Source organism: Filicampus tigris, chromosome 5, assembly GCF_054856515.1.
Source record: "Filicampus tigris isolate MCC_2025a chromosome 5, RoL_Ftig_1.0, whole genome shotgun sequence".
NCBI classification, from domain to species: domain Eukaryota; kingdom Metazoa; phylum Chordata; class Actinopteri; order Syngnathiformes; family Syngnathidae; genus Filicampus; species Filicampus tigris.
In genome coordinates this window covers 6,778,011-6,800,216 of record NC_141221.1, presented here as the reverse complement: position 1 = coordinate 6,800,216, position 22,206 = coordinate 6,778,011, and the positions used below count along the sequence as shown (strand labels likewise).

General features: G+C 42.3%; 1 protein-coding gene across 3 annotated transcripts in view; it reads right to left on the bottom strand.

Moving 5' to 3' along the window:
- aopep (aminopeptidase O (putative)) overlaps positions 1–22,206 on the bottom strand; it is an 89,775-nt gene that overhangs the window by 61,398 nt on the left and 6,171 nt on the right. For all 3 annotated transcript variants that reach the window (XR_015086804.1, XM_086030563.1, XM_086030562.1), the window contains exons 4-5: positions 21,325–21,523; positions 20,147–20,271 (exon numbers count right to left, since the gene is read on the bottom strand). Coding sequence is in view for 2 of the 3 variants with exons in the window: in XM_086030563.1 (XP_085886689.1) it covers positions 20,147–20,271; positions 21,325–21,523 (324 nt within the window). In the remaining variant the exon portion in view is untranslated. The remainder of the gene's footprint in view (positions 1–20,146; positions 20,272–21,324; positions 21,524–22,206) is intronic.

The window sequence follows — 22,206 nt, the reverse complement described above, 5'->3', positions numbered from 1 at the left end:
GTGGAGGAGTTCAAGTATCTTGGGGTGTTGTTCACAAGTGAGGGGGGGGGATAGAGTGGGAGATCCACAGGAGGATCGTGCAGCATCTGCAGTGATGCCACCTGTATCGGCCTATGCACCACAATTATGGAAGTGATGTTTAAAAATGTGACAATCACAAAAAAAATGGTTTTATTATTCAACATGGGTAACCAGCGGAAAATAAATCACACTTACAAAACATTCCAGAAGAGGAACGCGGGACATGTGACCGTTAACCGCGAGACCGCCCTGACAGAACAAGAGCGATGAAACGTCAAAGCCAAGGTCATGGATGAAGACATTTCCTGAACATTCTTTACCTGTGTCTTATGTAAGTGTCTCCAAGTGGCCTGAGGACTGTGGAGGCAAGGGGTGAGGGGGCTTTGGGCTCACTGTGCGTGAGGCCTGCTATTCTGCAATGGGAGAATGGAGGAGGTTGGGCGGTCACAGAGGTGAAGATGAATGCACTCTCTTTCTCTTCGTCTGTATAACAACAACCGCTTGTTGAGGGGGGTCTTTTTCATGCTCATACACAAGACCTGAAAGAGGAAAGCAACTCAAACATTTTTTTTTTTCAAGAATATGTTCCCAGCAGGCCCACTAGTTGAAACACGGAATTTTGATGAATATTGCGTTTGTGGAATATGAGTTAAGCAGCAAAATCCACCCCTTTTTAGCCATCTCGGATGGCGGCCATTTTGTCACTTTTGTCTCTAACCCGTGTGGATTTAATGATGTATTAGTCCAGTGATTCCTAATCAGGGAGCTACGGAACCCTAGTGTGCTATGAGAGAGAAATATTATTTATTAATTACAAATATATATTTGTTCATCTATCTATGCCAGACATGTATGTGAAAGGCTGAATAATTAAATGCTCTCCTGTTAGGTGGCAGAAGTGTTTAATAAACCTGTGTACCACCTGTTTTCATTTTGTCACTTCTGTCGAGTGAAAATTTCCTAACAGTTGCTCAGGGCTCAGATAATGACTAATCATGGCTTAGCTTAAAAAAACAGGTGAGCTGTGATTGGTCGTTACCTGCGCCCTGAGCATCTGTGATGTAATTTTCAGTCAACAGAAGTGACAAAATGGCCGCCCCCTCAGATGGGTAAAAACAGGTGGATTTTGCTGCTTGACTCATATTCCATAAATGCAATATTAATCTGAATGCCTTGTTTCAACTAGTGGGCGTGCATAGCAAATATTCTTGAAAAAAATGTTTGTGATGCAGGTGCAACTGTTCCATTATTGTTGCATAATGGAAAAATATTAGAATGAAAGTGGCAATATGTTATCATGTAACATACAAGAAGTAATTATTTCAATGAATGGCTGTTCAAGCCTGTGTTGTCTTTGTTATTGCCAGGTTGAGCCGCTTTTGCCCAGAGTGTAGCTTGTGTGATAGTGTAATTATGAAATATTACACCGAACACTATCAAAGAAATAGCTGTCATCAAGGTTATATTAGAATACAGCAAATCCTAATACAGCATGAGATAGAAGAGTGATTATATTTTGTTTGCACAACAAAGTCATCTGGAAAAGCAAACGCAAGAAAGGAAAAACAGTACGTAAAGCGAGGCTAAATTGTGTCTGCTCGACAATCAATTTAAGAGCGTAATAAGCTGATGTTCAAAAGACCTGTCTATCTGTTGTGTCTCTGAGGAGAGTTAATTAGATAGAAAGCATCTTCTGTTGTTTAGCAACATGTCGACATCATACAAAAGGGTCTTATGGGAATACATCTCAAATGTAATCCCACGTTTCTCCTGATTAGTCCAACAAAGGCTCTCGCCGGAGCAGCGGACGCTAACATTAGCCTTATGACTGTCTTTGTAGCCTAATCTTACTCCCCTCCAATTGGATAAGCATGCCTTTGTTGTCCGTTCCAGCAGCGCACATGTGCGTGAGTGAGCGTGAAAACACAAAGACAGCCTTTCAGCAACGGCGTTTGCACACGCTCCTCGGAGGGAGGCGGAATCCATCACCACGGTGACAAACGGTGTCATCCCACCACGGCCGGGGACACCAAACAACAGCATCTTTCACGTTCGTTGATACAGTGACTGACAATAGTTGACATCGGGGAGCCGTCAAGTCTACCCGCCTGGTTGCACTTCCACGCGCAGCAAAGCGTAGTAGTTCATGTGCTTGTACACCTTTCACAATACAATAGAATACAACTTTATTTATAAAGAGAGATGTTGATATTAATGTTATTAAGTACGTGGCATAGCTCAAAAATGACCTGCATATCACTCAGTTCTGGGCTCTTAAGACCCGATTTAATAACAGTGGCACGGTGACCGACTGGTTAGCACGTCCGCCTCACAGTTCAGAGGTCCTGGGTTCGATCCCGGCTCCGGCCTCCCTGTGTGGAGTTTGCATGTTCTCCCCGTGCCTGCGTGGGTTTTCTCCGGGTACTCCGGTTTCCTCCCACATTCCAAAAACACGCATGGTAAGTTGATTGAGCGATCCAATCTAGCCGATCAGATCAGTGGAAAGTCAACAAGCAAACTACCCTACAAATCCATGTCCAAAATAATCACGTGGAGAGGTGGTCTAAAGATTTGATAAACCAAATACATCAAGTAGTATACATAACCCAAATGAGTTTTAGGGCATAACATGAAATAGTGATTAAAAGCCCACTTGTGGCCTTTCATGTGACAACGGCATGACTGCGACTCACCCAGGGTGAGACGGCCCTGAGCGTCAGGTGTGTGCCAGGGCAAGTCTTCAATTTAGTGCGACACAGATTGCAATAGCGTTACGTTCCTCCATCTTTCCATCCATTATTCATCCCTCCATCCATCATCCCTGGCTGTAGGCCATTTATTCCCCGGCGGGACACTGCCATGCATAATGCAAGCGGAGCCCTATCATAGTCCTGTAATTGACATCCTCAGCTCGACTCATAGCAGGGACACTACTAAAACATCCCTGAGAGAGAGCAAGACAGAGAGAGAGAGAGAAAGAGCAAGAGAGAGATAAAGAGAGAGAGATGATGATGATGATGATGACGATGATGATGAGCCCCCCCAGTATGTATACTGTACGGCTAAACAAGTGGGTGAGAAATGAAGTGAGGGAGAAGATAACATACACAGAGATAGTTTGAAATATGCTCAGCGATTTAGGGAAGACAGTAGGCGGAGCTGGGCATTTTACTAAAAAAAAATCAGCGTCTATTATTCGTCATCCGTCTGCAGCGTGGGTCCGTCATCAGTCGTTCGGCTTTTTTTTCGGGGGAGGAGGAGGGATAGTACCCGCCTATAGGCCGGTCCGCCTCTGATTTTAAACGGGCTTCCTTCAGCGATTCTGACTGCAAACTTTAACAAGCATGCCAAAAGTTAGTCATTGAGAATAAAAAAAAAAAAAAGAAGGAAAATTTCTTAAATGAAGCACAGTGGACAAAGGGCTTAGCATCTCTGCTCCACAGTTATATGAGGTCCAGGGTTTGAATCCCTAAGCGGTATAGAAAATGGGCAGATGGATTTGTGCAAAAATTATTTAAAAAAACAAAACAAAACTTCTTTATTGTTACAGGAAAAATACATTGGCACATATGAAGGTTTTCCCTCGATAAACGCTTTACCAGAGGTAAGAGCGTCTCTAGCCCTATAGAAGGAAACAAACCTTTCAGTGCGAGGGGAAGGAAGTAAGGCAATGGACAAAAGCCACATGAAAGATGACATTCGCACAAAGTACGCTGTTGTCTATTCTTTTCTATCAACGAAAAGGTCGTCCGTTCCGAATGTCAGCCGATGGGAATAAACTTGGTCTCCCCCTCTTTCTTGGACACAGTCACTGGGCTATTTTAGACAGTGGGTCTATTTGACCAAACTCCTACCACCCTTCATTCTTTTTTTTTTTTTAACAAGTCTGACTCCCAATGTCTGGAATTCCAGGCTGGCTGTAGATCAGCTCTGTGTTTTCCAGACGGGGGGCCCCCCGCAGGGCCAGGCCAAATGCCAGTCCATGTAGGGCCAGATCACATGAGCACGGGGGCCCCCAGAGAGATGCCCGAATCACATAGATTGCATCGCATCAGTCTGGAAATAAACAGCACGTATCCCAGATCATGCGTATCAAAGAGGATCAGCTGCTTCTCCGTTATTCTAAACAAAACCAAAAAAAAAAAGGCTACAGGTTGAAATAACTCGGTGTTAATGTTACACTGTAGCGTTTGGTTGCTGTCAAGTGCTTAACATCAAAAGCACAATCATGCATGTGGAAGGTGACTCTAAGCAGGTCGGCTTTGTATCACATGGATGGCATCCGCACGGGTCAGAAACTGATGAGGCCAAGCATGCCGTATGTAGGCTTTCCAAGGCAAAAGAACAACAAAGTCTGACATGCACAACCCCTCACACACACACACACACACATTCACACACTTGGGTAAAGCCACTTCTAATCCATATCAGCTGGATAGTGATAGCCGAGCCGTCCTCCCTTAAGAGTGAAACAATCCTGTGCCATTCATTCCTGCTGTAGTTCAAAATCTGATGTCACGCCAGAGGAATGTCACTGAGTTTGTGTGCGTGTGCGTATTGGCAGCGATGCGAAGGCATAGATTTAAAACATTACGAACACTCAGACTGGTGAGCTGGCCGTCTGCTCTGATTCTGTCGCTCGCCGTCATTTCTGCCGCCGAGTCACGTAGCCGCTGCGACAGGACAACACATCTGTTAAACGACTGCCAGCCCTAAACGACTGCTTGTCACTCGCGGCACGCTCCATTATCAGAGGATATTTATGAGCGGGTGTGGGGGCCGTTCTTTTGGGTTTGTTCATGTCACCGATCTAAGCAAATTGGTTATGTGCTTTCACGCTCTTTTGCATAAAATCCATTTAATTGAAATACGCTTCTAGCCAACGAAATTCCCATCAGTATCAATGAGGCAGCTATTGAGAATACACAACGTCATACTCATTTGTCAATGGTTGCATGGACGATACACAGTCAGGCGAGGGATTAACCAATCGCTTGGGTTATCATTTCAGTGGGAATCTAAAGCATACCGATGACAGGGGATCTCTGCCCTGGCTGATCAATAACAAAATGGCGAAAGTAACAGACATCAATAACAATAATGGTACAATAAGAAGAACAGAATGTACACCGCAAAGCCAGCTGTGTTTACCCTAATAACTAACAAGCCTCCGAGACAAACACAGTCATCATCCCTTTCTCACTTGGCTTGCGACTGCATCCGTCCGTTTAAATGTAATGAAAATTAGAACACAGAAATGAGTGCTATTAACAACCCTGCCTGCCCAAAATTGATTCACAATAATAATAAGTCGGGAAATATATAAAATGAGGCTTCCAAATCGTGAAAACTGAAGCTGTTGTTTCAACTCTCATATGCTGTGGGAGTGTCCACTGAAACCCCGCCCACCTCAAGTGTCACTCAAATACGCTTCTACGTCTAGCATCTTTCTTGTGCCTCCATATCCCTATATGCTCGAGTTGCAAAACTATATCCACCTATTGCAGGGTTCACCAACCTTCCTGAAAGTGAGAGCTACGTGTACCTGGGCACTGATTAATGCAGAGGACTACCAATTTGATACATGCTTCCGAAATAACAAATTTGCTCAAATTACCTTTAATGATATTACATTATTATTATTAATAATTAATGATATTCATTTATGACAAGAGACTGATCATGTTCACGATTTCTTACAATAATTGGGAAACTGGTCATTATAAATAGGCACCTCTGCCAGCATGCATATTTTCAAAGGATTACTTCTACAACATCCTTAGAAAATCACAATGTCCCATCACTGGTCAGATATTTCTACAATAGCCCCGCAAAACCGATTCTCTTTTTTCTCTTTTCTTTTTTTGGGGGGGCGGGGGGCCTTGTAAAAAGTGCTGATTTTGTTGGTTTGGCAATTATGCCATAGAATACTTCCTGCTAGGTACAGCATATGCCCCAAATTGATTTATCTTTCAACATATTGTAGCCAGAATGACACAGAATAGGATAACACTTGGGAATTTAAACAACACTGATCTGTTCTGTAACTTGTGGCATCGAGAAACGATTTTATGCAATTTTTGGGGCGTAGGCAGAGCTAGCTAGCTAACTCCACACTGCAATGGCAGACAGGGTCCATGTAATAGCAACAAAATATGATAACGATAAACCATATCTATAAATTATAGGTAACTAGCTATTATGCCTGATAGTCCTTCTTATATATTCGGAAATGAGTGGCTCTATCAAAATCAGGAAAACTGAAATGGTGAAAAACAATTTGTTGTTATACCTCCACAATTCAGTACCATCTTATTCTGTCTATCCACATGTTCGGCAGTTATTTTCAGACAAGTACATTGTACTATATTAGACATTTAGACAAATCTTTGAATTCGCTTTACATGGTCTTTCAAATATTGACTGTTATTGTTTGCTATTGGAGAAATGGTGTCAAAATTCTAACAAATCTAAGGTCAACCAGCAACGTGGAACAGATGATAAGGTTGCACTGAATTGTACCATATCATGCAATGCATGTGAAACACTGAATGGTTCAGGAGGTCAAATTTGAGTTCATCAGGCTTCAACACGTACCCGTCGGTCAGTGTTGACGCACAGTCTTGCCTTCTTGTACCCATTTGCATGCAAACCCCATCGGTCATTGCACAGCACTAAGGATCCCCCCCCCCCCATTTGGCTTCCAGCGATGCCTTAGTGAAAAGGTTGAGGCAGAAAGCATATTTCTAATGGTAGGTGGTAAACAGAATGTTGTTCTTTTGTTATGCAACGCCAGGGAACAAGGCTGTGAGGTGCTAGACTGTGAAAGTGCACTGGCTGCATCATCTCAAGAGAATATAGTAGGAAGTAGTAAAAAAAAACAAAAAAACTTGGTGTTATATTGAGCTCATAACTGCACATTAGCAGAGCAATATGGGACTGCTGCACCCACAAACATGGTGGATGCACTAACGATATGCTGCATTAAGAATGTTGTACTATAAACTGGTCAGGGATTCTGCCAAGGAACTGGAAGAAACATTTAAGGAGATGATGGAATTTCTGGTACGCACTAGTTGTTTGGCAGAGCTGGGCACTTGACCCTTTTTTGCCAGTCCGTCCTCCGTCCGCGACCTGGAGTACCCTTCCGTCCTCGTCCCTCCGTCCGTATTCATAAAAATGATCGTCCCTCCGACCCCGTCCGTCCTCATCCCGCTCTTTTCCAACAACAAATGTCCATTGAGATGAAGATGCCGTTTGGGGTCACTTTAATCAACCCAACTTTATGTAACACTTTAAAACAACATTACTGCATACAAAGTACATGGAGTGAAAATCAATCGTACGGTCAAAAAGACAGTGAAAACAGTAAATTAATAACACAAATTCATGAAAACCGGGCAGGTGGTAGCGGTGGAGGAGCTCAAAGAAGTAAGGTGGAGTGAGACCATTCAAAGATTTGAAAACAAAAGTATCTTAAAATGAAGCCAGTGAAGGGAAGCCAGAATTCGAATTATGTGCTCCCTCTTACGAACACCAGCTAGGTGAGCCGCAGCATTTTGGACCAACTGGAGACGCTAGAGGGTGAACTTTATTATCCCTAGCTCCAAAATAAAGTGCATTCAAGTAATCCATCCGAGATGTAACGAAGGCATGGATTACTGTTTCTAAATGCTGTTGAGTAAGGAGCGGATTTACCTTAGCCAGCTGCCTAAAATGAAAGAAGATGGATTTAACAACAGCACAGATTTGATGGTCCACTTTAGACCCAAAAGGGACAAAAATATGCTTTTATGTAATTACTGCAAAACGGAGTTGGTAAAGAATGGAGCCTCAAATATTTTTTACTCGAGTAATCGATGGAATAATCGACGGGATAATCATAATCATCTAATACCTACAGTGAAGCATATTGGTGGCAGAATCATGCTCCGGGGCTGTTAGACCGGTCCGTCTATCCGCCTCTGACAGATGCCCGTTTTGCTGACGGTTGACGAAAAATAGACAGACTAAGCATAGTCAGAAGCCCGTGTATTTAATCTGTTGTCCATCTTTTTCAGTCTATTTTTTTCAGTCTATTTTTCGCGGCGAGGCTTTGATGGCCGCGGCGTGGAACAATAGTGAGATGTTGTTGTTTGGGGGACAGATTTGAGTGATGGATCAGGCTGTGAACAGTCTTTCATGCCGCAGTGAGTCACTCTTTATGTTCAAATATCGGCAGTGAGTCACTCTTTCTGTTCAAATTCAATGAGCGCTCTGCTTGTCTGACTGGAATCTGGAAATGTTGTGTGCCTTCGATGAGCCGCTTGCACACAACATTTCCAGATTATTTCCAGATCCAAGCGGAGTGCTTGTATCATTTCCAGATTGTTGTGCACGGCGCATTGCACACAAAAGGCTTTTTTTTTTTTTAAAGTTTAGAAACGTTGTCGGAAGCCCCTTTAAAATTAGAGGCGGACGGGCCTATAACCAGGTACTTCCCCCCCCCCCCCCCCCTGGAAAAAAAGGCGAATGACGGACGATAGAAGGGTACCCACGCTGTAGACGGATGACGAATAATGGACGCTCAATTTTTAGTAAAATGCCCAGCTCTGATAATTACAGTAAAACACGTCTAGGCTTTAATTATATACAACAATCACATAAGTACAGTAACTATGACAATGACGGAGCGTGCCTTCTTGTGCCACTTGACTACATATCGTCGCTGTCCTGTGAAAAACATTTAGGTCCGTTTTGTTCATTAAATTTTTAAGTTCATGGCGTTTCCGTGTTACAGAATTTCTATTAACATGAAAATCGAAAGAAACTACAAAATTCAATTCAAAACTTCGTATCTCATAGCCATTATAGACGGACGACCCCCCCCCCCCCCTGTACTGTAAGCTAATTGTTAGCCAGATCATCCAACTGTGATTTTCTATATTTGCGTTTTGTGTTGAGAGACAGCAAAACGTACAGAATGCAAACCTTGCTGCTAGGAAAGGACTTAGAGCGCAGCTCTCTCCCTGAGGCTGCGAGCATCGCGAGGGAAGAGGAAAATATTGCAGCATAGCTTTTCACAGCACTTTGTTTCACAGAGGTCCCACGCCCATTAAAGCGTCTGGCTTTGCACAGACAGATGAAATTACCCTCAGCCTCAAGGTTCCACACAAACACACACCCAAAGCTCAGGATACGCATCAAGAGCAGCCGTGTCCCCTACGCTGCACAATGGATCCATCCATCACTTCTTGCAATGGGTTCTGTGGACTCATCCATTAGTTAGGGGAATGGGTGTGCAGGGACAGGCCTGTCTTGCCATGGCCTTTAATCCAGAGTTATAGCACAGTGTGTCTGCTTTACTGTTGCTTGCAGCACTATATGCCAGCTGTTGCCGGCAGGTTCACATCTGAGGGCAGTTCAGTGCAACACATCTCGGTTATCCAATCATTGATCACACTGGAGGCGGAAAGAGGATGTCGCCTCCAGGGGGAAAGGGGGGGAAAAAAAAAAAAAGAAGCAAATTCAAGGGTAGCTATAATTTTGAGTAATGCTGCAAATACACTTTTACAGTCGCCCGTAAAATCCTTAAACTATCAAAAATAAATCATTCGTTGATTCTTGCTGCGGAGAAATATTCACACATTTCCGCGACAAAGTGTGTCAGCCTCGCCTGTCAGGCGGAGTAAAATTGCTCGGCTTGGAGCTTCAAGTGCGGGTAATACTTTACTGCATATGAAAAACGCTGGGCTATGGAGAACACTGGGAAATTAAAGATCAGGTGGCAACACGTTGGCTCTGGGAGTAGAAAGAAAAAAAGGTTACCAGAATGAAAAAGTTCACCTTGCTGTTATGGAGCTACACAAACGGAGGTGATAGAAACAGCTTAAGGTCTGACCACTTGATTAACAGACATACAGCATCCCTTCCATGTAGAGCTGTGCAATCTGGACACAATTTTACATCCCAATATACATCATTTCAACAATATATAATGTATCCCCATATCTTAATGTTTCAAGCAAGTGATACAATTTCCAAGTAGGGCTCCAAGAGATAAAAGGTAAAGCTACAGATATAGAAAATGTTGAGCAATCAAGAGCATGGAAAAATGCTGGCTAAAAAGCATCCAGTGCCAACACTGGATTTGTGAGCTGCATTCCCCAGGACAGCAGAGGGGAACAAAGGTTACTGGAATTTAAAAAAAAAAAAAAAAAGCTCTCCCAAAACGTTTTAACTACTTGTAATCACTTTAAAGTGTGCACACGGGCACTCCTCCATCCTCTGTCCCTGTGCAGGCATGCGGAGCTGCCTTTTCATCCTGTCACGTTGCCTTAAAGGCAAAACAGAAACGAAGGACAACCACTTAAGGCGGGAAGAAAAAAAAAAACAGCTCATCTTTAACGACTTGATTAACAGACGTCACCCTCCCTCGCAAAAAAGAAACATAGTTCTCCCCACCCCCAAACCCCCCCAAAAATAAATAAATCCCACCTTCCTCGGACAATACCTCCCAAGTCACTCTTGAAAAGCAGACTGTCGCACACTTCTAGAGTTACCACACGGATTGAGCTGGAGAGGAGAGCAGAAAGGCAGGAAATCCTTTGAGTCGCGATAAAGAGGAGAGAGGAGGACAAGACGTGGGGGAATAGCAAAGGAACAGAGAACAGACGGTTTTAGGTGTTATTTGCACTTTAAATGCCTGTGATCTGTTTTAACTCGCATTCATTGGAGGTAGCATGGCACCATTGTACTCCCGCTAAAACGCAATTGCCAAATTCCTGAAAGGAAATTCAAATGAACCAGATACCGTACAGAGTGCAACAACTTGTAAGAAATAAACCTCGGGAACAGGATTAGGAATGTTTTACTTGTCGGGTCAGTTATGAGTATAAACACACGGTCAAGATCCTGTTTTGTTGCTGTTCTGCTTGAGTTTTTTCCCCCTTCTCTTGCAGTTTCCACAGAGAGTGTCAGTAGTCGGAGTCTCCTATGTCGCACCTGCTCGCAGTTGTCATCAGCAGGCTACGTTCATAAAAGCAAGGCGCCAAGTTATTGTTGTTTGCTTGGAGGGCTGCAACTAATGATTAGTTTAACAATCGATTAACCTGTCAATTATTTGGGCGATGAATCGATAAATGTTCATCCCGTTATTCAAAAGAAAAAAATTATTTCATATTGACAAGGCAGAAAACCCACAAACAAATCATGATTCAGCTACTGGTTTGGTCTGTAACGTTAGAAAATAGACAAAATGTTGATCAATGTATTCCAAAGTAAAAGCAGATGTTTGCAAAAGTTTTTTATTTTGATTCAACAAAAAGTTTTGAGAGGCTTAAATTCCAGGGATTTGGTTACGTTAAAGTTAGACTAGTGTTTCAAGCAAGGGATTAGTTTTCAAAATTGGGTTTTAAATCAGGGTTAGCCATCTGCCTGTAGATGTCCCATTATGTATGTATAGCATAAGCGTCTTGTTGCCCAGTAACCATTGCAGTCAGTGTACCTGGACATGGACACTATAAAATTTGCGCTGAAAAAAAAAATGAACAGTTTTCCCATCAAGGGTTTGTTGCATCATCTCAAAGAAGGGCTGGATGCTGTTTAGTCACACAAGAATCCCCGAGTCAGTTTATATCAAGGTGAGACTGATGAGAGGGAGAGCTCTCAACTTTCATCCTCATAAATGTTTACATCCAAACCCCTAAAAAAAGGCCGTGTCTAAGAAGCAGACTTGCCGGCTGAGCAAATTTCATCAATGAAAAAACACTCTGTAGTTCTTGCTACGGTCAATTTCTACCCCGGTGATGGCAGACATGAATTGCAAAGTGAAACTGCCCACCAATCAGTAAATAGTAAAGAGACGATGGAAGAACTGGAGCCTTACGTTCTTGATCCAGACTCCGACCGTGAATTTAAAGTGCACGAAGCGCCACCGAGACCCCAGAGACGTGTGCAGTCTTCTGACTGGTAAATAATAAGATTAAACTAATGTTGTTTGGTGTTTAATTTTCCTTTTGCACATAAACGAAAATGTTGCAACTACATAAATCCCTCCCCAAGTCCGGTACAAAAATATACACGTTTGACCGACCACTGCTGGCTTCTGGAGAAAGTGGGCATGTGTTTACTCGGCAGGGGCGGTATGGGTCATTGTTACAAAACAATGTCAGGACCCGGTCATTTTCTTTGGTTGGGCGAGGCTGGTGCTTAGAGACGAGGAAAGAGCAGGAATAATGGAAGACGGATAAACGGAGGAAAACACCATTTGGGGGTTTTTTTTGATGAGGAAAAGGCATTTTGACACGGCTAAATGCTCAAAAAAGTTGCTTCAGCATGATACATCTCAATAATGTCATAAAAAGTATATACAGTATACTGAAATAAAGGTGATCTGGACACATTTTACCCACAAATTAACATAGTTAGAGTGACATCTGGATAATTACATACAGCACATCTGATAATTCATTACACTGGTCAACACAATTTTACTACTGGTACATTGTGTAATCAGAGATGAAGCTGTTTGATGATTTTTTTGCGCCGATTCCAAATCTGCACTCATTTTTCTCTATCACATCTATTTCATAACAATAATTATAATAATAATAGTACCAAAAATAAGTAATAAAGTAATTGATTTAGTAATATTTATTAAATTAGGGTTAGGTTCAGCAACAGGTGGATCTTTTTTAAACATCATAGCTATAAATTAAAATGTATGGTGAAGCTTTTAAAGGCCAAACTTCAGACAAAAAATGAAAGTATCTCAAGTCTGTTGTGCTAGGAAAAGAGAATACATTTTTGGAATCATTATTAGGGCTGGACAATACTGCCGAATAATACATAATTTTTTTTTTTTTAAAATCACCATTAATGGTTTACAATTTTCTCCCGATTTTTTCCTACCGAACTTTTTAAAGAAAAAAAAACGGACACAAAACACTCAAAACAATATTTACTTTATTATTTTATCAAACCGTTAATTAACCCTATTTCCCTCTTAGAATTAAAGTGTAATACTTAAGGCTTGAATCAAATACTTCTGAAAACAAATGTAGCATAGCACATCGTATGACATTGATAAAGTGCAAACTTAAAACTTTATTTTCCAGCTTTAAAAGATAAACAGTGCTACTCATTACACTACATTTTGGCGCAGGATCTGAGGTCTGCGCTTGTCATTCCCTCAACTCTGCTGACTGATTTTCTCACAAGTACTCTAGTAAATGGGGCAATGCAACTTCAGCAATATACTTGCGGCAAGGTAACACATGCCTGGGGTCTACCATTTTCACTTTGTGGAGAAAACTAGTCTTCTCCACTGTATACAGTACTGTACTATATGGCGCCATATCTGTAGCGATGTGCAACACGACCACTTCGGTGATCATGCTTCCTTGTGTGAATGACTCAAGCCAGTGCACAGCAAGCTGCCTTTTAGCGGGAGTTTGTTGGACGTTCCCCTAGTAAAGCTTGCCATTTCGCTCACTCGGCTGGATGCATCTGTTTTAGATGGTGAAATAGGTTTGCCGTGCTGCTGCCTTTTTTTGCGATGCGCTTTAAACAGACTTAGCGCCATGCGGACACTTGTTCTATGTCTGTTGCCGCAAACCCAAACCAATTCCAAACCACTGACGACACAACTCCTTTCTTGGAAACAAACGTCTCGCTCTATTTAGCCGTAGTCATCTTGCGCTAGTTTATTTCTGTGACGGCGGTAAGGGTGCAAACTACGGAAGCCCATGGGGACGAAACGCGTGCTGCAGCAAAATGAGGGGAAAAAAATGGATGTATTATCTCTTAAATCATTTGCAACGAAAATGTTCAAATTAATCTAAAAACTTCAATCAAGTAAAAATCAAATTGCCCAGACCTAATCAGCATAAAAACTATGTTTAGGAACATATAGGCATTTCTGATTAAAATTTGATGTTGACTAGTGTTATTATACACTGGTTGGAAATCACTGCCGTAATTTCAACTTGTGTCTGGGTGGAAGGCTCTAATATGCTCGAAAACACACCTGTGCTGGTGTGGAGATGGCATGTACGATTCTTAAGTGCGCCATCAATGAAGCTGTTGTTATACAGAACAAAAAAAATGAAAAGGGTGGAAGGAAATCACACCTTAAGGGCTCATAATGTTACACACACACACACAAACACACGAATGGATGAGTGTAGTAAGGGAACTAAGAAGCTCGTTAAAACTAAAAAAAAAAACACTGCTGATTCAGTATCATGGCATCTAAAGTGCAAGATTAAAAAAAAGACGGCTCGTGCTAACATACCTGTCTTAGCATTGAAAACAACATTTTGAGTACGTTGCATCAGTTCACGAACGGCAGAGCGTGGGGACGTTGTGGCTTGTGTGTCGCTCAATGTAATGAACTTGAAGGTAATTTAGGAGCTTATACTAAAAGCACCAATCTTGTAATTACTGGATGTCCACAAAAATTACGCAATTATGGGCTCAGTCCAATAAAAGTTTAAAAAGGTGTCGCTGCAGTAAAGGGCAACATGGCAGCTGGATAGCGTCCAGCAGGGTGCCAAGAGCCTCGGGCAGCCCGGCGAGTAACTTCCTCCTAAATGGGACCAATGTTACTTCCTTTTAGCTCATAAACATGGGATGTAGTCAACTGAAGTCAAACTGAAAATCCTCCGGTACCACTTAGTAAGGTCAAGAGGTATACACCATGGCATAATTTCCCCACTTTGACAGCTATATGGCCACTGCACAACAAGTAGAAGGTCCATGATCCTTTTTACCCAATTTTGTTCCCACAGCCACCTATCAGCTGAAAGGACTGAAAGGGATCAATAAAAAAAGTTAAAAAAAAAGAGGATTAGGACTATATCCAATGTGGTCTAAAAACTGTTTTTCCAATGAGACTCAACGAGAGAGAGAGACACGCACGCACACAGGCTTATCAGAGTCCACTATCGAGAATGTAGGGTCATCTCCCGTTCACCTGTTTGAAAACAACATGACAATGACATATGTGTGCTTGTGTGACATCATCCCGGAACACATATCGTGACCATTACACAAACAATGGATGCATTCATACCATGGCAAGCACAGGAATTCGTGTGTCAGCAGCGAAGCATAACACCCTCATCACCCATGCCACTAAAAAGGTCAATTTCAACACTTATGTCATTTCTCAACAAAAGATTCTGGGGGGTGGGGGGGATTACCACTCTCTCTGGCATGTCCTCATTTGGCCTCGCTACGAAGCCACGCGAATATCTGATGGTTCGACAAGTCCGGCAGACACAAACATTGTCTTCAAAAAAGGGCAGAGGAAACGCGGTGCCCTTCCTGTCACTCCCAGTCTGAAGCAAATGACGTAGAGATGCAACGAGGAGATTTAACCACTGTACCCTTTTCTGGTGACTTGCGTGAGTTTAAAGTGGACCATGTGTATTCATCTTACTTCATATTATAATGACGATGTGGTTTATGAGTTGTTCATGGTCCAGGAGAATGAAATGGGGGGCCCAAAACTGAACTTGTGCAAAACCAGTTAAAATGGTATATGCTTTAAATCAAACCATGGCTATATAAATAGTTCACTCGGCCCTTTGTTTGCAACTTTGCTGATTAAAACGGAACAGAACCAAAAGAAAATAACCAGTACTTATCTTCCTTTCACTTCCCGCTGCCGCCTCCAACGTCTCACCATAGATTCATTGACATTTTGCTTCCTGGATAGCAAGCTCGATGGCCTTCAACTTAAAACTTCAGCATCATACGAACTTCTTTGTGTGGGTTTCATGATGACGGGACGATGATTTCAAAATAATTATCCGTTTGGTAATTTTTCGTCCATGTTCTATCTGCTAAAGAAAAAAGTAGCGTATTCTTCTTTATATTGATTTCTTAGTTTGGATTCTGATCCCCTAGCGGTGGAAGAAAAATCCACAGAACACCTTAACATACAATACAATACAATTTTATTTATATAGCGCATTTCATAACAGCCAGAGCTGTAACAAAGCACTTTACAAACAATACAATAAATAGAACAAAACACAGCAAAAGGCTGTGATGCATGTATCAATAAATAATATATAAATCTAAATAAAATATAAATAATGAAGCCAATAAATTCACATAAACACACTATATACAATTGACACCGGAAAAGAGCCGAAAATAAAGCCATATGGACCAAAACCTAGGAAAAAAGCGGTTTATAGTCCCTATAAATACGGTAATTAATGCTATTCATTCATGCGAAGACATTGATCAAGTTTATGATTCCTCACAATAATTAGGAAGCATAAATATAAAAAAAAAAGACCTTTCGCATTTCCATAAATATCTGGCAGTGTTTCCATTTTCAAATAATGACTTCTACAACAATCCTAGAAAATCACATTGTCCCATCACTGGTGAACTCACGTGGTTCTTGGGGGCTATCAGGTGCCCTCGGGCAACATCTTGGTGGCCCCCGAGCTAGGCTAACTGTTAGCTTATATGGTAACGACATTGCGGTTGTAAACTCATCTTTTCATTTTGACGATCCTCATAAAATTTGAAGATCTTTAGCATTTAGTTTTGTCAGTTTTTCTGAGTTTGATCATGTGGCGCCCGCAAGCTGAGCCATGATTGGTCGTAAACCTGAACCCCGAGCAACCGTGATGTCATTTTCAGGTGACGACGAGCGGCAAAATCGTCGCCTCTTGAGATGGATAACAACGGGTGAATTCTGCTGCTTAATTCATACAAACGCAATATCAATCATAGTAACGTGTTTGGACTAGTGGGGCCGCATATAACGTATTATTGTCAAGACAAGTTTTGACTTGACTTCCCCTTTCCAGCTATTTTCTTAAAGTTTTCCCCTTCTTAGCCAAGACATCTCTGCATTTGCGCTCCCTTTTCTGGTATCAACTTGTCTTGGAGACAAAATTTGCAAGTATTTTGCAGCCAAAGAACATGGGGCTTATACTGGGAGGGGGGAGACCACTTCTCGTAGTTACATAAAAGCACCTAAGATTGGTAAATTCCATAAAGTGCTGACTGGCGTCATGCCTATATTTGCGTAAGCCTTGTTCACACAAAATAGTGTGTGTGGCAGTCTCAGAATGCAGACCTGCCCTTACTTGACTTCTTAATCTTGCATTTCCTGCCCTCCCACCGTGTATCTGGGTATAAAAAACTTCACACCACTATGAATCCTTCGCCTCCCCTTTTCCTCTGGATCACACTACAACAGCTTCATGCCTGCCTGCCACGGGGCCCTCCACTCCTGCTGTTTCCGCCGGGCCACTGCACAAAATCGGCACTTGGCCCATTCCCAAGCCGTTCCCACATGCCTCCCAATTTCCAGATTAAATAGCGCCCGTCTCTGAAGTCCTTCCAGAGGCTAATGGCTTTTGTTGCTGGGAATAATCCGCACATCCTCTCCCACATCCAGGGGGGCCACTGGCCTGTTGCGAAGACCGCTTCGGTGTCTCATCTCCGTCTCAATCTTCCATTTTGGTTGACCTCGCCACCTTCTGAAGGCACAACTCCCCGCCGTGACGTGCGTGGGCAACCCGGGACCCGAACCACCCGCGAGGAAGGCAGGATTCCAGTTAGATGACCGAGTTGAGACCCGTGCAGAGTTTTATAGGGAGTCAACGGAGGTGCGGTCTCAAGCTTGATGAAGTCTTTAAATCTTGCCCCCCTGTCGTGAGTTAAGTTTTAGCTGGCATACGAGGGCGTGAAGTACCGTATTTCCTCATTAGTGGGAAGCGCTGTTTATTCAGTCAACGGCAGAGGAGATCAAGCACCTATTACGGGCAAGGAGTTTAATAGTGGGGAAACACGCTTTATACAAAGCCATGTTTTATGGTATTTTAAATACATTCATCCACAGGTGAATAATCGTGCTTGGTATGCATGGTGGACAAGCGGTTAGTACATCTGTCGATTCTCATCTAACGTACAGTATATGTCCTTTTTGAATGTGGGCCGAAATCAAAGCACCTGGAGAAAAGATTCAAAACCAGAACCTCAGAGCTGGGAGATGTGTTAACCACTAGATACACTGCAGAGTGAGCACTAAAGTGACCGGAACGCAATTTGCCAGAAAAGAGGAGAGTAGGTGTGTTACTGTTTTAGCTAGCATAAGAGTTCAAATGGGTTCAACAGTGAAAAATCTCTCACACAATGTTGTCTACCAACCAAAGTATTACCAGTGAACAATTTTTCCCTGAGAAACTTATATGGGATGAGGTGCTTATTTTCCTACGAACAGAGAAACCTATTAAAGTGGAGGCCACTATTTGCGGCAATGTAGTGTGAATGTAGCAGCGAGCTATCCTCTTGGCGAAGAGAAAACATCGGGCAAAAGCCACTGAAGAGAAGCCTGTGTGTTAAAACTTGATGTTCTTTCAAAAAATAAATGCAGCACAGAGAAAGAATTTTATAAGATGAGGGGTGTAGATCAAAACGCATTTAGGGAGAACGTTTGCTGGAAGAGATGTGCAAAGTTGAGATGTGGCCCAGGCAGCGACCCCGATGCTCTCCAAATATTTGCGAGAGAAGTTCATCTGGGGCCATGACGCACTGAGCAGACATTTGCGGCGATGAGCTCACATCCAGTCTTGCGAGGGAATAAAACAACAGAGACGTAGTGGATGCTGATTGAACACCCAAAATTACTTTCCTTTGTCAACAAAGCCTCGGCCAGAACGTTAACGGTCATCATTCCCACTTTGTTAGCTTCATTCCTATACTGACCAGCGAGGCTTTGATTGTACATATCCTTCGGTACTTACGACGGGCCGATTTTTTCAGTCTTTCATCTCTTGAAAAATATTCTTTGTTTTCCAGAAAAATTAAATTGTAGTTATACTTCAGGGGGGAAAAAGGCATACATTTACAACAAAAGATGTATTTCTTCTTCAAAAAAGGAGTAAGTTTTATTACATTAAAAAATATATATTTTAGTGTGGAAAAGGGTCACAATGTTATGAGGAAAAAAAAGCTTTATCTTAGAGGTATTGAATCATTTTTGAGAAAAAGACAATAATATGAGAAAAAAGTGGAGGGATTTTTTTAAGTTGAAGAAAAAGGCTTCTTTTATGGGGGAAAAGACATTTTTCTGAGAAAAAGTGAGAAGATTAAGACAAACACATACTAAAAAAGTATTACGTCAGATTTTTCAAGAAAAGGGTTGTAACGCTCCAAGAAAAAAGCATTTTAGAGGAAATGTCTTTGAAATTTTAAAGGAAAAAAGGCTAAATGTTTTATGACACAAAATCCGTTTTTCTTGGAGAAGGAAAAAAAAAAAAGTCCATAGTTTACGGGGAAAAAAAATCCCACTTTCCAACGTTTCCCAATAGAAGAAATGAGAAAAAACGGAGTGGGTAAGTGGTGAAGAGGACACGGTATGGTGAAGATGAAAAAAAGATATGCATGAAAGCCGATTTTTCTACTTGACGGAGGACCGTGAAGGAGTCTTGCTGCATCTCTGCCCCCACACGTCAACAGACAGACCTCCGCTTGCATTGCATTCAAACACATCAACACAAATCTGGCTGTTAGAGAGGAGGGACTGGAGACCACCTGAACCACTACTTGGAAGTAGATGGTGGGTGGGGTATTGAGGAATTACCGCACAAGTGAGGTAAGGATTAGAGCTTTTCGCAGATGTGGTATGTTTGGGCAAGTCAAGGAAACCCGGGTTCAGTTTTTAAGGAGGGAGGTGAAGGCCACATTGTGTAAGACGAGATAACTAAGGGGGAGTTGCACTTGGACCCTACAATTCAGTAAAGACCTCTAAAATATGATTGGTGGGGGGGTGGTCTTAAATGCAAAACAAGCCATGAATCACACTCCAGAAACAAGTGAAGTGGAGCCCAGGCAGCAGATTAAAGCGTCAACAGTGCGGCAGCCAAACTCAATGTTTTCGTTGCAATATGAAAATTATAGCTCATGTTTTCCAAAAAGGCTAAAACACCTCAAAACATATCATCTGAGAATTTATAAGTCCGGCTTGACCAAAGCTCCAGCCAATACAGTACAACGATTTTTAATAAACAGAGTCAGTCTATATTTGCTATGGACCACAGCCACAACCCAATCCCACCAGACTGTAACGAACCATCTCTCCACCCTGTGTGTGTGTGTGTGTTCGTACCTGGCCATGCCCAGACTGGAAAACCCTGCTGGCACGATGAGAACATCAAGGCGGGGGAAGGGATGAACTCCCAGAACTGCATGGGCTGCGGCTAAACATCGCGGCAACAGGGCGAGGAGTCGGCTCTACGATGAGAAAATCAGCAAGTGTCTTTAGCATAGCACAGATAGCAACACCGTTTTTCTAGGAAGCAAGTGGTGTAAAGATGAATACATTTATTCAACAAAGACAACATGAAACAAGGGGCAACAGTGGAGGACAGAGTGCCTTCCATTTTTTCCTCATTTCATTCCGGTCGTCTCTGTTGATGGGCAAATTTATTTGATCATGCATGGGAAAAATGACCAATCGAGAATTGTTAACTGGATGACTCTCTCCAAAGGTTCCATGCCAGTATCTAAATGAGAAAAATTTTCTAACAAAAAAAAAAAAAATCATACTTTGAAGGAAAAAAAAAGGTTGTTAAATATATGAGGGAAAAAAATTGTATCATCTATTATACCAGTATATTTTTGGAAAAAGGTCTTTTAAAAAAAGTTGAAATCTTAAAAGTATGGAAGAGTGTTAAAAAAAAATGGGGAAAATTTGAAGTATTGATTTTGTCTTCCCCTGAAAATACACAATGTTACCACAAAAAATACACTTTAAAAAAATAGATATTTTTTCTCTTTTCTTCTTTCTCTTTCTTTTTTGCAGAACATAAAAAAATATGTCTGTATGTGATGACCATTTGTGTTTAAATACCGGATGTTTAAAGGTTCATAATAACATCGATGCCACTTTCGTTAGCCTTTCTATGGCATTTCACATTGCTGTTGGCATTATGCTAGACTTTCACATTTTGTGGTATGGTTTAATACAGAATAAGTAATTCTCTGTGTTTAGTTTCATAAGACGTGGCAATAAACAACTTGAAACGCTGTGCCTCCTTTTTCAAGTGTTTACTTTATACCAAACAGCACATGGCACGTCCAGGGAGGGCAAAATAGACAACATCGGCATCTTGTCAGCACTCACTTCCTTAGGACCCGTTGAAATTTAAAAAAAAAAAAAAAGGGTAATTTTTAGGTTACATTTTTGTTCACAACACAAAAAAATCAATCCATCCATCAATCAACGGCGCGGCTGATCGTAACTCATACCGATCTATTATTATCTGAAGTGTGAACGGTCCCAACCTGTGCCTTCTGCAGTAGGCTGACGGGTGCAAACACACGGTGCGGGATCACACGCTGGGACTTCACGGCGCGCTCGGTGAACCGGCAAGGGTAGTCGCCATGGGAACAAGGGAAGCCGTCATCCAACATGGCTGAATGGTCGGGCACAGAAACGCTCTCGTGCTGAGAGGACGGGCCTGAGCAGGCGCTCCACTCTTCGCTTGGAACGCATTGAAAAGGAAAAGACAAGTTTAATCCAAGGTTAATAAAAAGCCTTTTAATAGGTTTGCCCATTGCGAGCGCACAGTGTGCGTGAGGTATAATACTCATTCCATGTGTGCTGTCTCTTTGTTCTAAGCGTGGGAATGAAAGCCGTGGAAATATGGACTATATACCAAACCGCTCCTAAAAATATCAATTGTCAGTATGCAATCGTATTCTTTCTAAACGCAACAACCAGTGCTGACTCCGTATCCAAGGGTTTTCGAGCCGCGTCCAAGTTTCCTTCTAGCCATTCACTGAAAATAAAGGCTTGCCTTGTAGTGGGAGATTCCTGAGGCTGGCGGCAGGCTACGGCTGGACTGCCGCGGGAGGAAAACCAGGGCGGGAGGAGGAGGCTTACTGGAAGTCGCTGGCAGACGCAGCAGGGCTGAGGAGCGGGGACCCCAGTCCAACTGGGCCCTGCGAGGCAGTCGCCCACTGTAGTCTCTATCCATAAAACTGTTGTCTGCTTCGCTTGTTTTTCACTCCAAAGTTAATTTCTACTCGGCGCTGAATCCAGAGTGTGGAATTCTCGACGCTTTGATCTATTTGTCATAAAAAGGCCTGAGCGAGAGCTGCTGCACCCTAAACCTCAACATGTTTGGGGGAATGAAAAGGGAAAAGGGAGGTTTGTCATGGAAT